At 47.1% G+C, this 18,363-nt stretch overlaps 1 protein-coding gene across 1 annotated transcript; it reads left to right on the forward strand.

Moving 5' to 3' along the window:
• The first annotated feature begins 11,354 nt into the window (after positions 1 to 11,354).
• LOC149949399 (uncharacterized) lies at positions 11,355 to 17,218 on the forward strand. The gene is made up of 4 exons (XM_090169414.1): positions 11,355 to 11,389; positions 14,842 to 15,763; positions 16,584 to 16,893; positions 16,977 to 17,218. Exons 1-4 carry the CDS (start codon positions 11,355 to 11,357, stop codon positions 17,216 to 17,218), a joined length of 1,509 nt encoding a protein of 502 aa, XP_090025540.1.
• Positions 17,219 to 18,363: the final 1,145 nt, after the last annotated feature.

Below are 18,363 nucleotides of genomic sequence, written 5' to 3' on the forward strand. Positions count from 1 at the left end.
TATTGTTATTTCACAATTCGTATATTTATATTTCCATTTTTAACTATACATACTTAGTCAACAATATTATAGATTTATGTGTACACTAAATACCAAAATGAAGGTGAAAGGGAGAACTCGTTCGAAAGAATAGCCGACCGAACATCCTCCGCTGAAAATCAGAGACTTAGTTTTCAATTTCAATAATATCGTTACTACTTAACGTCGTAGAGAGAATGACCAGTTTCCATCGCCCTTATCCGGAACTGGCGCTATGACTTAGGCTCTGCTATGGTATTGAGAACTTGAGAATAATAATGTATTCTTGCTCCATTATAATAGATTTTACACTCTAATAGCACCGTCCAAAACAGTGTAAATGTAATGGTTTGAATGATAGCAAGCTTAAGGTTAGACGACGGAACACACGACGTTTTCGATTGTGGTCAAAACTCGTGTTTGATAGTGCCCAACTTTAGCCCTACAAAAATTAGATAATAAAACAGCAGCCTACAGTATAAGCACTGCTAAAAATGTACTTATCAACTGTTAATAGACAGCGTTTTTAGCATTCCGAAAAGTGAATTCACTACTAAAAATACCTCACTAACCGTAAAGTTATATATCCCCCTTTTCCCCAATGAAATAAGAGGTGTTTGTACTCCGACTAACCAGTGGGTGGTTGTCCGCCACATCCTCAGCTCAAAGGGCGGATTAACCCTTTCGGCGCCATTGTCTAACGGGTTGCTCAGCTAAGTCGGGGCAAGCCAAGTACTTCGACCGTGCGGCTTTATCAAAGTTTTGGCACCCCTAGAAAAATGGCGCCCTAGGCACGTGCCTACTCTGCCTAAGGGTTGGTTTTCACTAGCGCAAAACCGTCGTGACGGCGGGCGTGAACGCAAAAATTTTCTATTAGCCTAACGAGGATTTCAAAAGTTAGCGCCCGCCGTCACTGTGGTTTTGCCTTAGTGTAAACCAGCCTTTATGGTTAAAACGCCCCTGCCTCAGCTCGACGGTGACCGTTGACGCCATCTTCATTGTTCACTATTTTTTAGGGTCATCTCTCCATATGGGCTAATATATAAAACGCTGAAACCAGACATTTCAACTTTGTGGGCAGCCTGCTAGACTTAACGTATTAGAATTGGGAAAACATATTGAAGGCTTTAAACAATTGCAAACGCCTTAAAATAAGTTATTATATTATAATCTTTATTTCCAGAGGTGTCCCTTAGGGGATATGTGAGGCTCCCCCCAAAGTTTTGGATAGTCGGTAAACTGAGGTAAAACCGCTACTCTCCTCCCGATCCGACCACTGATTACTTTCGTAGACGATAAAACCAGTGGCGGCTTAAGACGCGCTGAGTTCCCGGGTCGGCAATGTTTTGTGACGCCCCCCAGGACCGTGCGGAAGTTTTCACTGGTCCATCGTGTTGCACCCTCCCCCCTCGAGCCCAAAAACATTCTTCAAGTTTAATCGTTCTGATTTGCACCCCCCCCCCCTCGAGCTTATCCGATGGCACCCCTGGCTACCCTGCTACCCAGGGCGGACCACCCCCCTCACCCCCTTTACACCGCTACTGAATAAAACACTAGTCATATGACGTAAACTAGCATTTACTAATAGCGAGAGAAAAATGTTTGCAGCAATCGAGTCCCCGAGATTTCGTTGAACCTGTTACCTACCGTGGTAAAATTCAATCTGGAAGGGGTTTCGTCGTTCAATATCTCGACGGATGATATATTTTCATAATAAAAGAGTGCAATATAGATACGAAACTTTGCGTTTTATTTTATCCAATTGTTTTTCGCATTCCTTTATAATATTTTTTAATTTTTGCGGTTAGTATTGGGCACCCTCTGTTCCGCTTTTTATTTAATTTTTAGAACGCACAAATCGATGAGAAATGAAAGAAAAATATTCATCCCGTCACTGATTATAACTATTAAAAAATAAGTTATGATGATAAAAAATTAATAATTTGGACACGTAGACCTCCCGCCGAGTGAGCGGTTGTGGTCGAAAAAACCATCCGGTCGCTCACCGTGATTGAGATCCGTCAGCCTTAAAAAATGAATTCAATCGCTCGGGTAGATCTCTCTCGACTTTACGGCAGCACTTTTTACTGAACGAACTATTTGGCCGCTAGACGACGCGGCGCTCAGAAGTGAGCATGCTAGCGCGTCGATCGGCCGATCTCGCTTAAAGTGCCGTGAACGATCTGTGATTGTGATAACTTTTTGGCGCTCGGCCTGAGCTGGCTCAGTTGAAGAAAGATAAAATAGCGTCACCTGTATTGAAGACTCGCTCCCTTGATCACTCAAATTAAAAACGTCTGAGCGTTCATTTCGGAATTCGCTCACAATTTTTGCCCACCTCTGCGGTACGGTAAGGAGTCTAAGGACGTGTTTGTGGCTTTGTCTTTGCCTTTCCGTGCTGCCTATCTTTGGGCCCTTTTTACCTCTCCGAGGGGACTTTGTACCCTAGGAGGGGTTATACAACCACCGTGTCTGTCTGTGGGTCCGTCTGTCAGGCCTGCGAACGCGTTCGCATTTTCGGGGCAAAGGGTAATCGCTGCGTACGCAGTTTCTTAGAATTAGGGAAAAGGTTTTCCAAATGGGCCCGTTTTTGTTGTCATTGGGTGTAGTATAAATATTTTTCAATTGGCGTTAGTACCGGGTGGGATTCGAACCCGAGCCCTCCTGCACGTCACGTGAGCATTCTACCACAGAACTACGGATACATACACTGAAAATTAGAAACTCTTCCGAGGAGAGGTATATTTTGGCTTGCCAACTTGTTAGTTTTACACGAGTCTAGTATAGGCTAGAGTAAAACTCCCGCAGCCGCTACAGTCCCCGCCGCCGCCGCCGTTCGCAGACACGCCGTTCTCTTACGCCACGGTAAAATCCTCCTACGCTCGCGTTTTAAACCTGAGACTGAAAGGCCGTAGAAAGCTAGCCATATTCTCCTATAGTTATACCAGATTTCCGTCCCTAAAATTCACGTGAGTTCGACAACTAACAACCTAGCAAGCCGGGCAATCGGGATCGGGAATTTCGGGATTCGGCGATCTTCTGCCGTTTCCGTCTCTGGCGTTTTGGCGTTTTCGTTCGCACACGGTTTCCGCAACAGCGCTTGCCTCCCGCTTCCATTCGGGTGGGGGAGGGAAAGATATGGAGGCTCTCCCACCGAGCGTTCCTTTTTAGTTCCACATCGAGATATATATATCGAAGTGGGACTATTGCTATGGACGGATTGTCGTTAAGTGTTGTTGTTTGTTTGTGTGTTTGTTGTGGAAAAGCGACGACACGGTAGGTGGAGCTGCGAAAAATAATTTATTAAATTAATTTTTATTGCTGGCCTGGCCGGGTCTCGAACACAGGCAGCCGCTCACCGCGTAATCTCTAAACCCCACGGCCTACCAACCGAGCCACGCTATCTTCATCAAATTTTCGCTTGAAATTTTACCCTTGAACAGTTTTTTCTTCCATTGGGGGCGGGACGAAATTTTGGCGTTTACTCAAAAGCGGGTCGGACTGCGGATAATAAGTGTGGCACTTTCTTATCGAAACCGTGTTTGGTCAGAAGTAATAAGTGTGGCACTTTCTTATCGAAACCGTGTTTGGTTAGAACTAATCAGTGTGGCACTTTCTTATCGAAACCGTGTTTGGTCAGAAGTAATAAATAAGTGTGGCACTTTCTTATCGAAACCGTGTATGGTCAGAAGTAATAAATAAGTGTGTCACTTTCTTATCGAAACCGTGTATGGTCAGAAGTAATAAATAAGTGTGGCACTTTCTTATCGAAACCGTCTATGGTCAGAAGTAATAAATAAGTGTGGCACTTTCTTATCGAAACCGTGTATGGTCAGAAGTAATAAGTAAGTGTGGCACTTTCTTATCGAAACCGTGTATGGTCAGAAGTAATAAGTAAGTGTGGCACTTTCTTATCGAAACCGTGTATGGCCAGAAGTAATAAATAAGTGTGGCACTTTCTTATCGAAACCATGTGTGGTCAGAAGTAATAAATAAGTGTGGCACTTCCTTATCAAAACCGTGTATGAACAGAAGTAATAAATAAGTGTGGCACTTTCTTATCGAAGTCGTTTATGTGTGGCACAAAATAATATTATCGCCTTCTTGGCGAACTTGTATAGTATGTATAGTTGGTCCAGAGATTTGGTCTCATTCGATAGAACTCTTTGACGCGCACGCAGTGCCGTTAATTTCCGCCCCCTCCAACCAGCCCCCTTAAAGGGAGAGTTATCGAAAAAAACAATTTGGTCTCATAGAACAATAAAAGTAAAAGATTGGAATAGTCTACGCTCGCGTCTACTTGGAAGAGTGAGACCCAAATATCTGAAGTAGTCGAACTTAGGGCGTGTTGCAAAAGTCTGCTTTGCTAGAATCAAACATGTTAAATTCAATGGGCTAGCACTTTGGCTAGGGCTTTGGCAACAGGCCCTTAAGCTGAAAAGTATGCGACCATGGGGACAGAATTTCCGTCTTTCCATATTCTTAGTACATAAATACATTCTTACAATAATATGATTTATGAGGAAGGGCGGAACTTAGGATGGCAATTTATATCAAACGATAAGAAATCACGTAGCCTCAACAGTTTTTGTATTAGTTTGCCTACCTGTGTCTACTAAGGGTGTATGGGTTTGCCCACTCGAACTAATATTACGGCCTGGGCCAACTTGTTATTGTTGGCCAAGGCTGGTAAAAGTTGGCGACTCTTCGGAGCCCAGCCATTCTGTGGAATTTAAGAACTATCACCTTCCCAGAGCCCCAAGGTGTGAAGGGAAGGGAGGGGTGGCATGGGTTTTCGTAAGTGCATCTCTAAACGTGGTGAAATCGCTTCTGTTTGTCTTTTAACCCTTTAGCCCAAACACTCTGGGTAATTTTTGAAATTGTCACCCCTATATTTCCCACAAACATATTTCGAGCGGTTCCCATATTTTACACAAAAATATTTCGAGCGGTTTTTCTAGACCGTTTATTTTATTTGTTCATGTTTCCGTTAACGGTTATACTACTATTCGTTGTGTTCGTAAAGCTTGGCTCGTGTGAAACTATTATTTGGGACTGCCGGGCCCACTTGTTATTTTTTTAACTGACCTTAAGTCAGTCGCTGCTGCTTTGTCTCTCCCTAGTCCCCATTCTGTTTTATTTCTGCCCCGTTTCGTCCTTTGGATTTTCTCGCCATCGTGGACGGCTTCCCTTCACTTTCAATGGCCGCTTCTTCGGGAACGGCCGGCGATTCGTACGGCGAAATGTTTCCCCCGATGGACGCTCAAAGCGAAGAAGAAGACTCCTCTTTCACAATAGTGGAAGGAAGGGGGCGAAAGAGTAAGAGGCAGATGTCGACCCATGAACGGGAACACTCCTACGTTCGTCCCCCCCCCCCCCCCCGGGCGACCGAGGAGTAGAAGCTGTTTGGGGGTGGGACCGTCCCGCGGCTCAAGCCCCTTCGCCTAAAACCGGTTCACGGAGGAACGAAATTCTCGGATCTGGGAACAAAACAAATACACGAGTACGTCACTAGTGTATTTGGCGTTGGCGCCAATTTGAAAACGCTTCCCCAAGGCGGCCTTTTGATTCACCCTGATTTGGAGGAACAAGTCGGGCGCATAAAAGCTGCCACCGCTTTTGGAGATTTTCAATTCACGGTCGAAGACACTTCGGCAGCGCAGGATGTAGCCCTTCGGCGCATTATTCATGTTCCGACGGACCTGAGTAAACAAGATATCGAAGACGCACTAAAGGAGCGGAAAGTGCCTTATAGGGCTGTAAGGCGCCTAGGAGGCCGTACGAACACCTACCTCATCGGTTTCGTCAAGGATAAAATTCCGAAGAGGGTTTTCTTGTACAGCATGAGCTTCGCGGTTTTGGAATACACCGAGCGTCCCCTCCAGTGCTACAAGTGTAGACACTACGGGCATATCGCATCCGCCTGTCGCTCGACCGTAGCGAACGAAATTTGCGCCAACTGTGGGAAGGACCACACCTTTGATCCGACCCAGAAATGCGCCGCTCCGGCTTTCTGCGTCAACTGCTAGGGCTCCCACAGCTCGAAGTCAACCGACTGTCCGGCCATGCGCTGGGAGAAGACAGTCCTCCGGGTTCGTCGCCAGGAAGACGTTTCCTTTCGGGAAGCTCGGGCAATCGTACGCCATAATTCCTACGCTCAAGCGGTGACTAGAAAACGGAGTCCTCCCCCAAGGCGCCCCCCGCCGCCTTTTGAGCTCGCCCCTGGCGCGCCGGTTTCCCCCCTCCAACCGGAGCCGGGGCGCCAGTTTACCTCACTGCCGGTGATCTCTCGGCCTTTCACGGTAAGCCTGCCAAACAGGACGCCCTAAAGAAACTCACGGATTCTTTCATGGAAAATCTTGTAGCGGCCCAAGCCACCCTCGATTTTACAGCTTCGGCTCCCAGAATCTATCCCCCCAGTGATGACCGGACCCCTCGCTAGCATCATTCAATGGAACGTTCACGGTATTCGTACTCGGCTCGCAGATATTATCGACATTCTCGGCGACTTCAGCCCATCTATTTTAGCTCTTCAGGAAACTTTTCTCTCTCCAACGGACGTATGTAACTTTCACTTTGGTCTTAATGAAATATTTCGCGCCGATCTCAATTGCCCCCCCCCCCCAACTCGAACTCCGGGGCGCGAGGAGGTCTGGCCACTCTGATAGCCAAAACTCTCCCAGCGATCCGTCTCCCTTCCCCAGTTTGTATGGGCATCGAGACGTTGGTGGTGAAGATTCATCTCCCGCTGGGCTGGCTCACGCTTTTCAACATCTACGACCCTCGGGGCACCGCCCCCAAAGAATTTTTCAACCAACTCCTTACCGGACTTGACCCGCCGTTCATCATCCTTGATGACTTCAACGCACACAATTTCCTCTGGGGTGGCCGCCACACCGACGCACAAGGACGCCTCATTCAGTACAAAATGGTACTCCTCAATACGGGGGAAGCAACCCGTCACCCTACCCACGGCTCTGAGAGCACGCTTGACCTCGCCTTCGCTAGCGTCGACCTGGCCGCAGGTCTCCCATGGCGTGTCTTGCAGAGAGGAACAAGCGATCACCTACTTATTCTCATAGGGGAAGCGTCTCACGATGCCCACAAGGAAGCGTTACGCGGAAGCGGACTGGAAGCATTTTCGCATTGTCCTTGATAATGCTCTAGGCGAGGAACACCTTACAGTCTCCTCCACGGAATCCCTTCTCTTCAACTCGGTGAAGGCGTCGATTCCTCTCACCAGCGGCCACAGGAGGTATACACCTCGCCAGCCGCCTTGGTGGGATACCCACTGCTCGGCGAAGGCTACTGTCGTCACTGCGGCGCGGCGCAGAGCCCAACGCTCGGGCCTCTCTGCGGACATGGTTCTTTATAAGCGGGAAAGGGCGATCTTCAAGAAACTGGTCAGGGAGACGAAGAAGACCAGCTGGCGGGCCTTCTGCGATCGGCTCCATGCTCATACGCCACTGCCACAAATCTGGTCCCAGGTCAGATGGTTCAAGACTGGCTTCCTCGCACCGAAGCTTCTCACGCTGCAGAAGGGGGCGGTTCTTTTCACAGATGAAAGGGAAGTTGCAGAGTGCCTAGCGTCCAAAGCTGCGGAGAATATTCATCCTCCCCAGAACTCTCGCCGGCTCAAGCGTACGTCCCAGAGACTTCTCTTGCACGTCCACTGGCCAGGTACAACGCGCCCTTCTCGGCGCCGGAACTCAACGGCGTCATCTCCGGCCTTCACAACACGGCCCCTGGCGCCGATAATATCTCAAACCTAATAATTAAAAACACCACCCCAGCGTTTCGCGCAGCCCTTCTCAGGCTCTACAACCGTCTCTGGGCCGATGGCATCATGCCCTCGCGGTGGAAACATATGATTCTTCATCCCATACTCAAGCCGGGCAAACCATGCAGAGACCCCACTTCCTACAGGGACATCTCCCTCCTTCCGAACCTTGGCAAAATTTACGAGCTGCTTGTTCGTGGCCGTCTTACCTGGTTTCTGCAGGTGAATCGCGTGCTTCCGCCGGAGCAATCCGGCTTCCGCAAAGGGCGCCGGGCAACCGATAACGCCCTCCGGCTTGTTACCGCTGCTCAATGGGCCCTGGCGACTAATCACCACTGTTTGGCAGTTTTCCTCGACTTAAAAGACGCCTTTGGAAGTGTCCACCATCAGGCGCTACTCTATAAGCTACAACGCCGCGGCCTTGAGGGAAACCTCCTCCGCTAAGTGGAGAGCTTTTTGGACGCCCGTACCTTCCGAGTCCGAGTTAATGGCAAACTCTCAAAGCCGTACTCAGTTACCCACGGCGTGCCGCAGGGCAGTGCAATCAGCCCAATCTTATTCTGCGTCATGCTCGACGACATTCCCGAGCTGTGTCCGAGGCCGGTTGACCAAGGGGAACATGCGTGCGGATCAGCACGTGGATTTGCGGTCCAAACCTCAGCCGCCTCTTCCCTGCGATGCAGCTTGCTCTCGATAATATCTCGAGCTATGGAATCACCTGGGGTCTAAATTTCCAACCACTGAAATGCCAATTCATGATCATCACAAAATCAAAGCAGATCCAGGCCGGCCTTCACCTCACGCTCGGGCGCAGTGCCCTCTCTCGGGTCTCGTCCTATCGGTATCTCAGAGCCCTGATTGACGACAAGCTGTCCTGGTCCCCACACATCGAGGTCCTCGTCGCTTCTTCGCTGAAGCGGCTTAACCTTCTGAGAGCCGTCTCCGCGACTCGTTGGGGGGCGGGAAGGAAGGTCCTTCGCCTTCTCTACACGCATCTCCTTCGCTCTCGGCTGGTCTACACTAGTTCTCTCTACACCTCGGCCACAGCTACCACGCTCGGCAAACTCGACAAGGTTCAAAATGCCGCTCTCAGAGTCATCCTAGGAGTTCCACAGTCCACTCCCATCCGGCTCATGGAATCCGAAGCAGCCATTCTTCCTTTGCGATTTCGGAAAGACCTCCTGGATCTCTTTAACATCGCTCCATGCGGAGCGTCTGACACACCCGATTTCTATCCTTCCCTATTGCGATCGAACCTACCTTCTCTGGAACTCATCGAGGACCGTTTCCCACCGGGCCGACTCCCTTTCCCTCTTCGAGCGTGGCGCCTTGCACAGGAGTACAATCTCACTTGGCTTTTCAACTACTCCAGGGACCATCTCCCCGTCTGCGAACACCGGAGTGGGAACCACCAGCGGCCACGATCATTCCTCGCTGGCTCTCTTCTACCAACGGAGACCTGAAATCTGTCGCGCTTCGGCAGCTCTTTTTCGCGACCCTCGAACCTTACGCCAGAGATGCTACGGTCATCTATACGGACGGCTCGCTCTCCTCGGACTCGGGTGTTGCTGGTGCGGCTTTCGCGATTCTGGCCCTCGGCGTCGGCGCGAGGTCCTTCGTGGACTCCGGGCATCCTATCAACCGGTTTGAGCTCCTCGCTATCCAGATGGCTCTTTCATACGCGGTGACAAATGTGCCTGGTGAGCTGGTTATTTGCTCCGACTCTCAGAGTGCCCTCACCCAACTGCTGACGCGCTCTTCTGATTCGGTTGTTTCAATAATCCATGATCTTTGTGACAATTATCCTCGCTCCGTCACATTCCTTTGGTGCCCAGCTCACGTGGGAGTGCCAGGCAACGAAACGGCGGACAAACTGGCCGGGGTCACCCAGCTTCAACGTCCTCAGGGGGTGCACTTCTTCCTTCCCTCGACACTCTTGGAGCTAAAGAGTGTCTGTGGGAAAGCGATCACCTCTTCGTGGACTCGCACCTGGCGGTCTCTCGCAGCCCAGTGGCCTCTCCTGGCTGCGAAGCCTAACCCTGACTCTCGAGCCGTTCTGGCCGTTCAACTTCCTAGACTGGAGGACACTCTTCTCGCGCGGCTTGGTTGTGGCAGACTTCCCACGAAGGCAGTTCTTCATCGTTTCGGGCTTCGGAACTCGGACTTCTGCCCTCTTTGTGCGGTACGAGGGGACGCAGAACACGTCCTGTTCGCGTGTGCCTCCTTCACGACCCCTCGGCGGAATCTCTACCTTTCGCTCCAGGCGCGGGGTCTCCCGGACTCCGTGGTGGGTGTTCTCACCGCCGTTCACGCGGGTTGGCAAGATGTGATTTTGGACACTTGTAAACTTTTTCGTAAAGCTTTTCCACGATGATTGTGATTATTGTTCTTTTTGTATATATTTTTCTGATGTGTATCCCTTTCAGCGCGTTTGTTCTTTCATAATAACGTTTGTCCGCGGATTTTTCTCCCTGTGCGCCTAGTGTGAAGGCCTCGTTGCTATATACACCAATCCCCGGCCAATCCCCGCTACTATTGTTATTCTGTCCCCCCCCCGACAAACTTTTTTTTTCTCCGTGGTCGTGGAGAGCTAGGGCTAGACATAGCCTTAACAGCTCTGAGAGTCCAAATTGGAAAGTCGCGGGATAATAGATATATACAAAAACCAAGGAAACAGAGGAAACGGGAGTGACCACGAGTGCCAGTGTTACTATTCGCAAAAGTAAAATATGGTTGATTTGGATCACATAAAATTTTAAAGAGCGATGTTAAGTCTAGATAAAGTCTACGAGATTGAAGGGGGACCCAATAAAGTTTAGCCAATCGTTCGGCACGTGGTAATTTACGAAGGGAATAGGGAACACGGGAAGCACAAGCTTGAACATTATCGATTAACTGAACATCCTGAGACAGATAGGGGCTCCAAATTTGACTAGAAAATTCCAAGAGGGGGTGGACGTAACAGTCAAAGAGGCGACTAAGCATAGCAGGGCTGATTCCAGAAAAATTAGCTTTAATGGTGGCAAGAAGGCCAGAGGCACGACCACACCAAAGTAATGTGTGTGCGAAAAGAGAGGTTATTGGAAACATGAACACCCAGGTCGCGACACTCATTAACTCTTTGAATATTACGGTTAAAGAGGTTATATGGGGATGGAATTCTCGTATCACATTTCACTCGTTGGATAGAGAGCACAACTGCTTTAGAGTCATTGAAAATGAGTCCATTGGTTTGAGACCAGAGTTCAAGAGTTCGAAGGTCAGATTGAAGGGTGACGATGTCAGCGAAATATTTTATCACACGGAACACTTTGAGGTCATCAGCAAAAAGCCTGAGATAAGATTTGATGTTCTGGGGGATGTCGTTAATGTACAAGACGAACAATAGGGGTCCTAAGACACTCCCCTGGGGGACGCCACTCGTGACCAAGCGGGAGTCACTCAAAAAATTCCCGACACGCACCCGTTGAGAGCGGTAGAGAAGATAATTCTTCAGCCACGTGAGGACATTGTTCCTGATGTTAAAAGTGGACTCAAGTTTAGCCAGGAGACGATGATGGGGACCGAGTCAAAAGCTTTAGCTATATCAAGGTAAATCGCATTGACACGTTGGCTATTATCAAAGGCATCCAGCCAAATAGCCATAGTAGATAGCAGATTCGATTCGACTGATTTGCCGTGCAGCAATCCATGTTGAAATTCACTGAGAAAGGGATTGGCATGGGATAGTAACAAAAGTAAATTACTTTTGATAGTAACGCAGATCGAACACATTTTTCCAGAACTTTGCAAATAGAAGAGGTAAGGCTAATTGGCCGATAGTTCGAGGCGTCGCATTTTTTCCCTTTTCCTTTATAGATAGGGGTGATATGAGCCGTGCACCAGTCCTTCGGCAGTTCACCAATTTGAAGAGATACCGTAAGTAGGTAGCTAAGCGGTCGATAAAGGGAGGTAGCACAGTTTTTTAATAGTCTATTGGGAATCCCGTCAGGGCCCGATGCACTTTTGGTGTCGAGAGATTTGAGATTTTGGCGGACGTCACGAAAAGAAGGAGTGTAGTTAGGCATGGGTAAGGCGTCAGTTTTCGGAAAGTTCAGCAGATCGTACTGGTTAGTATTGAAATTCCTAGCAAGTGTGTTATTAATGCAGTTGGCCATCTGAAGATCCGAGTCAGTTTTCTCACCGTTGGCAAGTGTAATATTGAGGCGCGAAGGTGGTACACGAATTTGTTTCTTGACAAAGCGATAGAAGGCTCTGGGGGTCTTTTTGATACTATTAAACTGCCGTTGGTGAGACTTTGCTTTAGCTCGAGAGATCAAGACTTTGACAAGCTTCACTTGATCCTTGTAGGCTGGTTGGAGATGATTGAACGAGACAGTGTTATTAGAGCGAATCGCGTGCTGGAGCCGTTTCCAGAGGCGTTCCTTTTTCCGAATGGCTCGTTTGGTTGGGTTTGTTGGAGCTATAAAGTGGCACTTCAGCGGCCACACATTTGAGAAGGACATCCTTAAAGAACTGCCAAGCTTCCTCCATAGAAAGATCTAGGATACGAGACCAGTCTTCCTTGGCAAACCGAGCATTAAGGGAGACAAAATCAGCACGAGAATAGTCGAAGTCATGCTCACATGGAAGCCTCACGTCGAGGCTCTAGCCACGTCTTCTGTCAAGCGCCTTAATCTTCTGCGTACTGTCTCAGCGACCGGTTGGGGTGCCAGTTACTGTAGGGGCGTGCTAAGGCTTTTGAACACCCACCTCATTCACTCCAGGCTGGATTATTCTAGCCCCCTCTGTGCGTCCGCAGCCGCTCCTCTGCTCGCCTCTTTTGACAAAGTCCAAAACACTGCTCTACGGGTCATCCTTGGTGTGCCACGGTCTACACCCATTGTCCTGAAGTTTTTGTCGCACTCTTTTGGACCTTCATACACTTGCTCCATGTGGCGCAGCGGATACCCCGGCCTTTTAAACCGCTCTTCTGCGGGACAACCTGGCTCAACTGGAGGTCATTGAACATCGCTTCGCCCCGGATCGGCTTCCTTTTCTGCTCCGGGCGTGGAACTTGGCTGGGAACACAATATCTCCTGGCTCTTTCATTCCTCCAGGGGTCATCTTACTCCCACGTCCACTCCTCCTTGGGAACCTCCCAAGGTGACGGTCATCTCCCGTTGGCTAACTACTCGCAAAGGTGACCTCTGCTTGGACGCGCTCGACAGTTGTTCCTTGCGACGTTGGCCATGACTCGGGAGTTGAGGGTGCCTTTGCCATACCTTCTATCGGGGTCGGTGCTCGGTCTTTGGTGGATCCCGGCCATCCTATCAACAATAGAGCTATTGGCCATTCAATTGGAAATTTCATATGCTTGAACTCATCTTGCAAGTTCAATAGTCCTCTGCTCCAACTCCAAAAGCGCGCTTACGATGTTACATACGCGTTCAAATGATCCGGTAATCACCGCTATTCATGACTTATGCGACTGGTACTCCTACTCAGTGACTTTTTTGTGGTGTCCGGCTCACGTCGGCGTAGTGGGCATTGAAACGGCAGACGGTCTCCCGGGTGTCACCAGTCTTCCACGCCCCTCCAAGGTGGACTTTTTCCTCCCAGCTGCGCTCTCCGAATTGAAATCTGTGTGCAGTAAAGTGGTTACCTGTGCTTGGTGGGATTCCTGGCAGACCCGAGCCACTTCCTACGCGCTCAGGGAGGCGAAGTCTAATCCGGGCTCTCGCGAGATTAAACGGCTTCAGCTCACCAGGCGGGATGACACTCTTTTGGCGCGTCTCGGCTGCGGACGCCTTCCCAGGAATATGAGTAGCTTGGATTCCTGCTCGAAGTGCGAGGCGGTAGATACCGTGGAGCACATTCTCTTCGCCTGTCCATCCCAAGTTGCAACACGGCGTGGTCTTCTTAGTAGTCTCCATAAGAGGGCTCTTCCTGTCTCTCTGACGGGTGTGCTGAAAGCAGTCCACGCCGGATTTTCAGACGTTATTTCCGCCACTTGCGCTATACTTCGCAACGCTGTTCGGACTTGATAACTTTCTTCGGACTATTATTATCTCGTTTCTCTTTTTTTTTGTTCTGTTATTCGATTTGTCGCGTATTTTAATTTTTTGTTTGTGTTCATTTTATTGCACTGTTCGCTATTAGCATATGTAACATAATTACTCATAAGTATGCCACTAGCTCTATTTCTTCACTAACAGTTTGTTTCACAGATATTGCGTCATCCGTACCCTACGTAATATTTGACGTTATATTTGATGTCATATTTGACGTCATCGAATCGCAAATGCCGATTATGCCGTCGCTCAATTAGCTCTACTTCTGATAAACCGACGGCCATTATTTTAGTAAACAAACCGGTTTGAACAACCAAGGCTTAGGAGCTAAAATGATCTACAATATACTGTCAAGTGCTGTTAATGCAATTAATAAAGTTTTCGGAGACTCAGGTTCTAAAATAAATCTGCATTGTCAAATAAAAGAAGCAGGTTTATATTTAATTAGTTGTCTAGCGACTTGCACAAAAGTATGAGGATAAATAATAAAAACAACGAAATCTAAAAGTGCACAAGATAACTGACTCTCACGAGATTGCCCTGACATGTAGTGACTGCGCCAGTTGGCTGTGTTCTCAAGAGCCTAGAACGTATTGATGAATTTGAGGTCGGAGTTTTGGGAATAAACGTATTTTGCAAGGTAAATGTCTTCAAATATACCAGAAATAGCGTTTAAAACAAACTTGAAATCTTTACTGAATGATATTTCTTTAGTGCTATTTTTTTAAATTTGCTCTCAGTTCAAGAAAAAGTACTGTATTGCCATAACAGAGACCTGGTTAAATAAGGACATATGTTCTGAATTGTTTCACATTCCGGGTTATAATTCCTTTCGCTCCGATTGTGATTGGTCAAGAAGCGGGGAATGTGTTCTGTATTTTCGATCGCACCATGTGGCTACTGCTAATCGCTCCCTAACTTCTCCAAACATTTTGGCTTGCTAAATTATACTTGATAAAAATTATTTATTGTGTTATGTTGCTATCGCAGCCCTTCGGAGACTCCTGAATTCTTGAAGATTTTATTGGGGACGATGGAGAAAGCCTGCAAGTTAGCTGACCGTGTGCTTATTATGGGGGATTTTAACGTGCCTGCGATAAACTGGGCTTCTTGTAAGGGGGTTAGATCTGTTGAGAAAAGGCTCCTTGATACTGTGTCTTCCTTTGAACTAACGCTACATGTTTTATCTCCCACTTGCCACCGTGGGAACAATATCCCTTCACTTTTAGACCTCATTTTAACTTTTGATTGGGATTCTGTTCATGACCTTTCCCACCTTCCCTCCCTTGATAAATGCGATCATGATGTTCTCACTTTCTCTTTCGACCTCCAGTGTTCCCTTCCGGTGCCCATTTCCCCGTATACACGCTTTGCCTATAGTCGTGGGGACTATGATCTATTTCACGCTGCACTGCTTTCGAAGGATTGGTCAGCCGTCCTCGATGCCCCTACCTTGGACGAAATGCTTGATATCCTTCTCCTTTACGTTACTGAAGCCAGGGACGTGTCGGTGCCCTTGATCTCCATTGAACCCACTAAACGTTCGGGTCTGTTGAGGGAGCCCTGGTGGTCCAAGGAAACCGAGCACCTAATTCGAGACAAGCGTTCTGCCTTTCGTATATTCAGAACGTCACCTTCTACTGACAACAGACACGCATTTGCGAAAAAACGTAACTTACTTACTAAACACATTCGTTCCGCGAAATATAAGTATGAAGCCCGTTTAATTGATGAAATCCCTACCAACCCCAAGGCGCTCTACTCGCATGTTTCCCTTTCTCTTAAACCCAAACCCTCTCTGATGGTGGTGGAGAACTCTGCGGGGGTATTAATCCGCGATCCGGTTGAAGTGGTAACGGCACTTAACGATTTCTTTAGCTCCGTGTTCACCCGCGAGCCCGATTTGGAGGCGGTATATCTGGGTGACTTTTTCGCTGGTTTTGACCGTTCTGAGCCCTCTGATTTTGTTTTCAGTCCCCTAGACTTTGGCCTATCGTATTCCACAGTCCGACGATATTTAAAGCGACTGCCCACTTTTAAATACCCAGGGCCTGATGACCTTCATCCGCGATTACTTTCAGAGGGTTCAGCCATCTTAGCTTCCCCTCTATTAGCCATTTTCAATTACTCTATTTCGTCTGGTCGTCTTCCACTTTATGGAAGTGGGCTAATGTTACCGCGATCAAAAATCTTCCTAACTCCAACGCGGTTGACACTTTTAGGGGTATAAGTCTAACCTGTATGCAGTGTAAGGAACTGGAGACCAGCGTACGAGATTCCTTGGTGGCGTTCCTTACTAGCCGATCTTTCTTCTCGAGAGACCAACATGGGTTTCTCTTAAAGGCCGACTACATAAATCTTCGGTTTACTCTGTCTTTCACTGGAAGTAAGCTTACTGCAATACACTTGTGCCATGCAGTCAGATTACTTACAGTGAAAGACAGAGTAAACCGAAGATTTATGTAGTCGGCCTTTAAGACGTTCGTGTTTTACGAACCTCCTCACAACCCTTGAGGAAGTCACTACGTGCCTAGATTTGCATTCCATATTTAGGGGTTCCACCTTTGATCGTCAATTGGATCGCGGATTTTTTGAGTGGTCGAACGCAGCGAGTGGTCCTGCGTGGGGTCTGTTCGGAATGGTGTGAGGTGACCAGTGGGGTGCCTCAGGGATCTGTGTTAGGCCCAACTCTTTTTGTTACATTTATTAATGACCTTCCTCTGGTAATCAAGGAGTCTTTTCTCAAATTGTTTGCCGATGACAATAAGATTGGTCATAAAATAGCTTCACCGACTGATTCGCTATTACTCCAACGGGACATTGATGCTTTAGCCCATTGGGTCTCCTCGAACGGTATGAGCTTCAACACTACTAAATCGGTTGTTCTCCATTGCGGGGCTAATAACCCTCGCTATCAGTACAGTTTGGGGGGTAAAGCGATAGAGGCGCATGCTGTGGTTTGGGACCTTGGGGTCATGCTTTCCGGCCATATGTTCGGGGATACCCATAGCAAAGCCGCTTCCGCGCCCGGACAAGGGCTTTGTATATGCTGCGGAGATCATTCTCTCATTTTAGTGTCAAATCTTTCAAAATCCTGTACAGTGTCTACATTCGCCTTCACTTAGACTACTGTTCCAGCATTTGGTCCCCCCACCTGGTCAAAGACATTGAGAAGCTGGAAAGCGTGCAAAGAAAGGCCACGAAGCTAGTTTCAGGGTTCAGAACCTTACCATATGATGAAAGGTTAAAAAGGTTGGGTCTTCTGTCCCTTAAGGACAGGCGTCTTCGCGCTGACTTAGTTGACACCTTCAAAATCATTTATGGCCTGTATGATGTTACTGCAGTTGACTTCTTCGACATCAAGTGAGAGGGGCGAAAGGCTCCCACAATCCGCAAAAAGTGGTGCAACGGGGTAGCTAGGCGGGTTTTCTTCACCCAAAGGGTTGTTAAATTTTGGAATGATCTCCCGGCTGCCGTTAAGAACAAATCCTCCGCACCGGCATTCAAGTGTCGATTAGATACATTATAAAAACTGGGGCTGAACTGTTGTTCATTTCAGCATTACTTACAATTAGCCTTTTTTTAAATTTTATTACTGTCGCTTCATATGTATCTTTTTTTTGTGAAATTCTGTTTTTTTTTTTATTTTCGTTTTTCGGGCACTATCATTGTATCAATTAATATTAATGTAAATAGTTTCTTTTGTTTCGAGCGTTATAGTATCTTTTGTATCGCGTATCAGGGCCCAATAAGTGTACAGCTTTTTATCCTTAATTAAAACATTATTATTATTAAAATTTTGCTTTATTAAAATGAATAAAGGTAGAAAGAAAAGAATTAAGCTCTACGGGTTTGGAATGAAGATTTCAATGGTTAAATTAATTGTGATAATATTTACGAGCATTTTAATTTACCCGATCATCATTATTTATGAAAATATGTAAACTTTGATGCTGTAGTTCGATTACTGATTGTCTCTTTTATAATTATCATAAAAATTTTATAGGCTTTGCCTGGTTAGGTGCTATTTATTTTCGAATATAATATGGAGGAATAAAGAGAGATTAAAGAACATATAAATTTAAACGAGGGGGGGGGGGGCGAAGAAAGAGGGAAGAGTCCTGGACTCGTCGAAAAAATAGACACTATTTACGCTATCCTAGCTTCGTGGTTTTTTTTATTGTAAATAAATAAATAAATGGGCGGAAAATTCAACACTCGACCACTGGAAATTACACCATAGGCAGATTTTCTACAAAAAAAAAACGACATCCCCAGAAAATAATAATTGTCAGTGAACATAAAATATTTAAAAACTCTTAAACAATGTTAAAGCAAATGCAACAGCAACGGAAGCTCAGAATTTAATTTATAATGACGAAGATTAATCTAAGTAGGAGTAGTTGTAAATGAATTTACTAATTAATATTTTCGGGCCAAAAAGAGTGAAAAAGTGCTAAAGAAAAACAATGATATTTTTACGCCAAAGTAGTAAATAATTGATAAGAAGCA

This window comes from Leiobunum rupestre, chromosome 3, assembly GCF_980474605.1.
Source record: "Leiobunum rupestre chromosome 3, qqLeiRupe1.1.hap1, whole genome shotgun sequence".
Classification (NCBI taxonomy): Eukaryota; Metazoa; Arthropoda; class Arachnida; order Opiliones; family Sclerosomatidae; genus Leiobunum; species Leiobunum rupestre.

What these genes read in the sequence shown, in the direction of transcription:
- LOC149949399 (XM_090169414.1), top strand. Translation starts at nt 11,355, where the DNA reads ATGGGGACCGAGTCAAAAGCTTTAGCTATATCAAG. An exon ending in GCGAGCCCGATTTGGAGGCG is followed by an intron (nt 15,764 to 16,583) that starts GTATATCTGGGT and finishes CTGGTAATCAAG; the next exon opens with GAGTCTTTTCTCAAATTGTT. An exon ending in CGCGCCCGGACAAGGGCTTT is followed by an intron (nt 16,894 to 16,976) that starts GTATATGCTGCG and finishes GCCTTCACTTAG; the next exon opens with ACTACTGTTCCAGCATTTGG.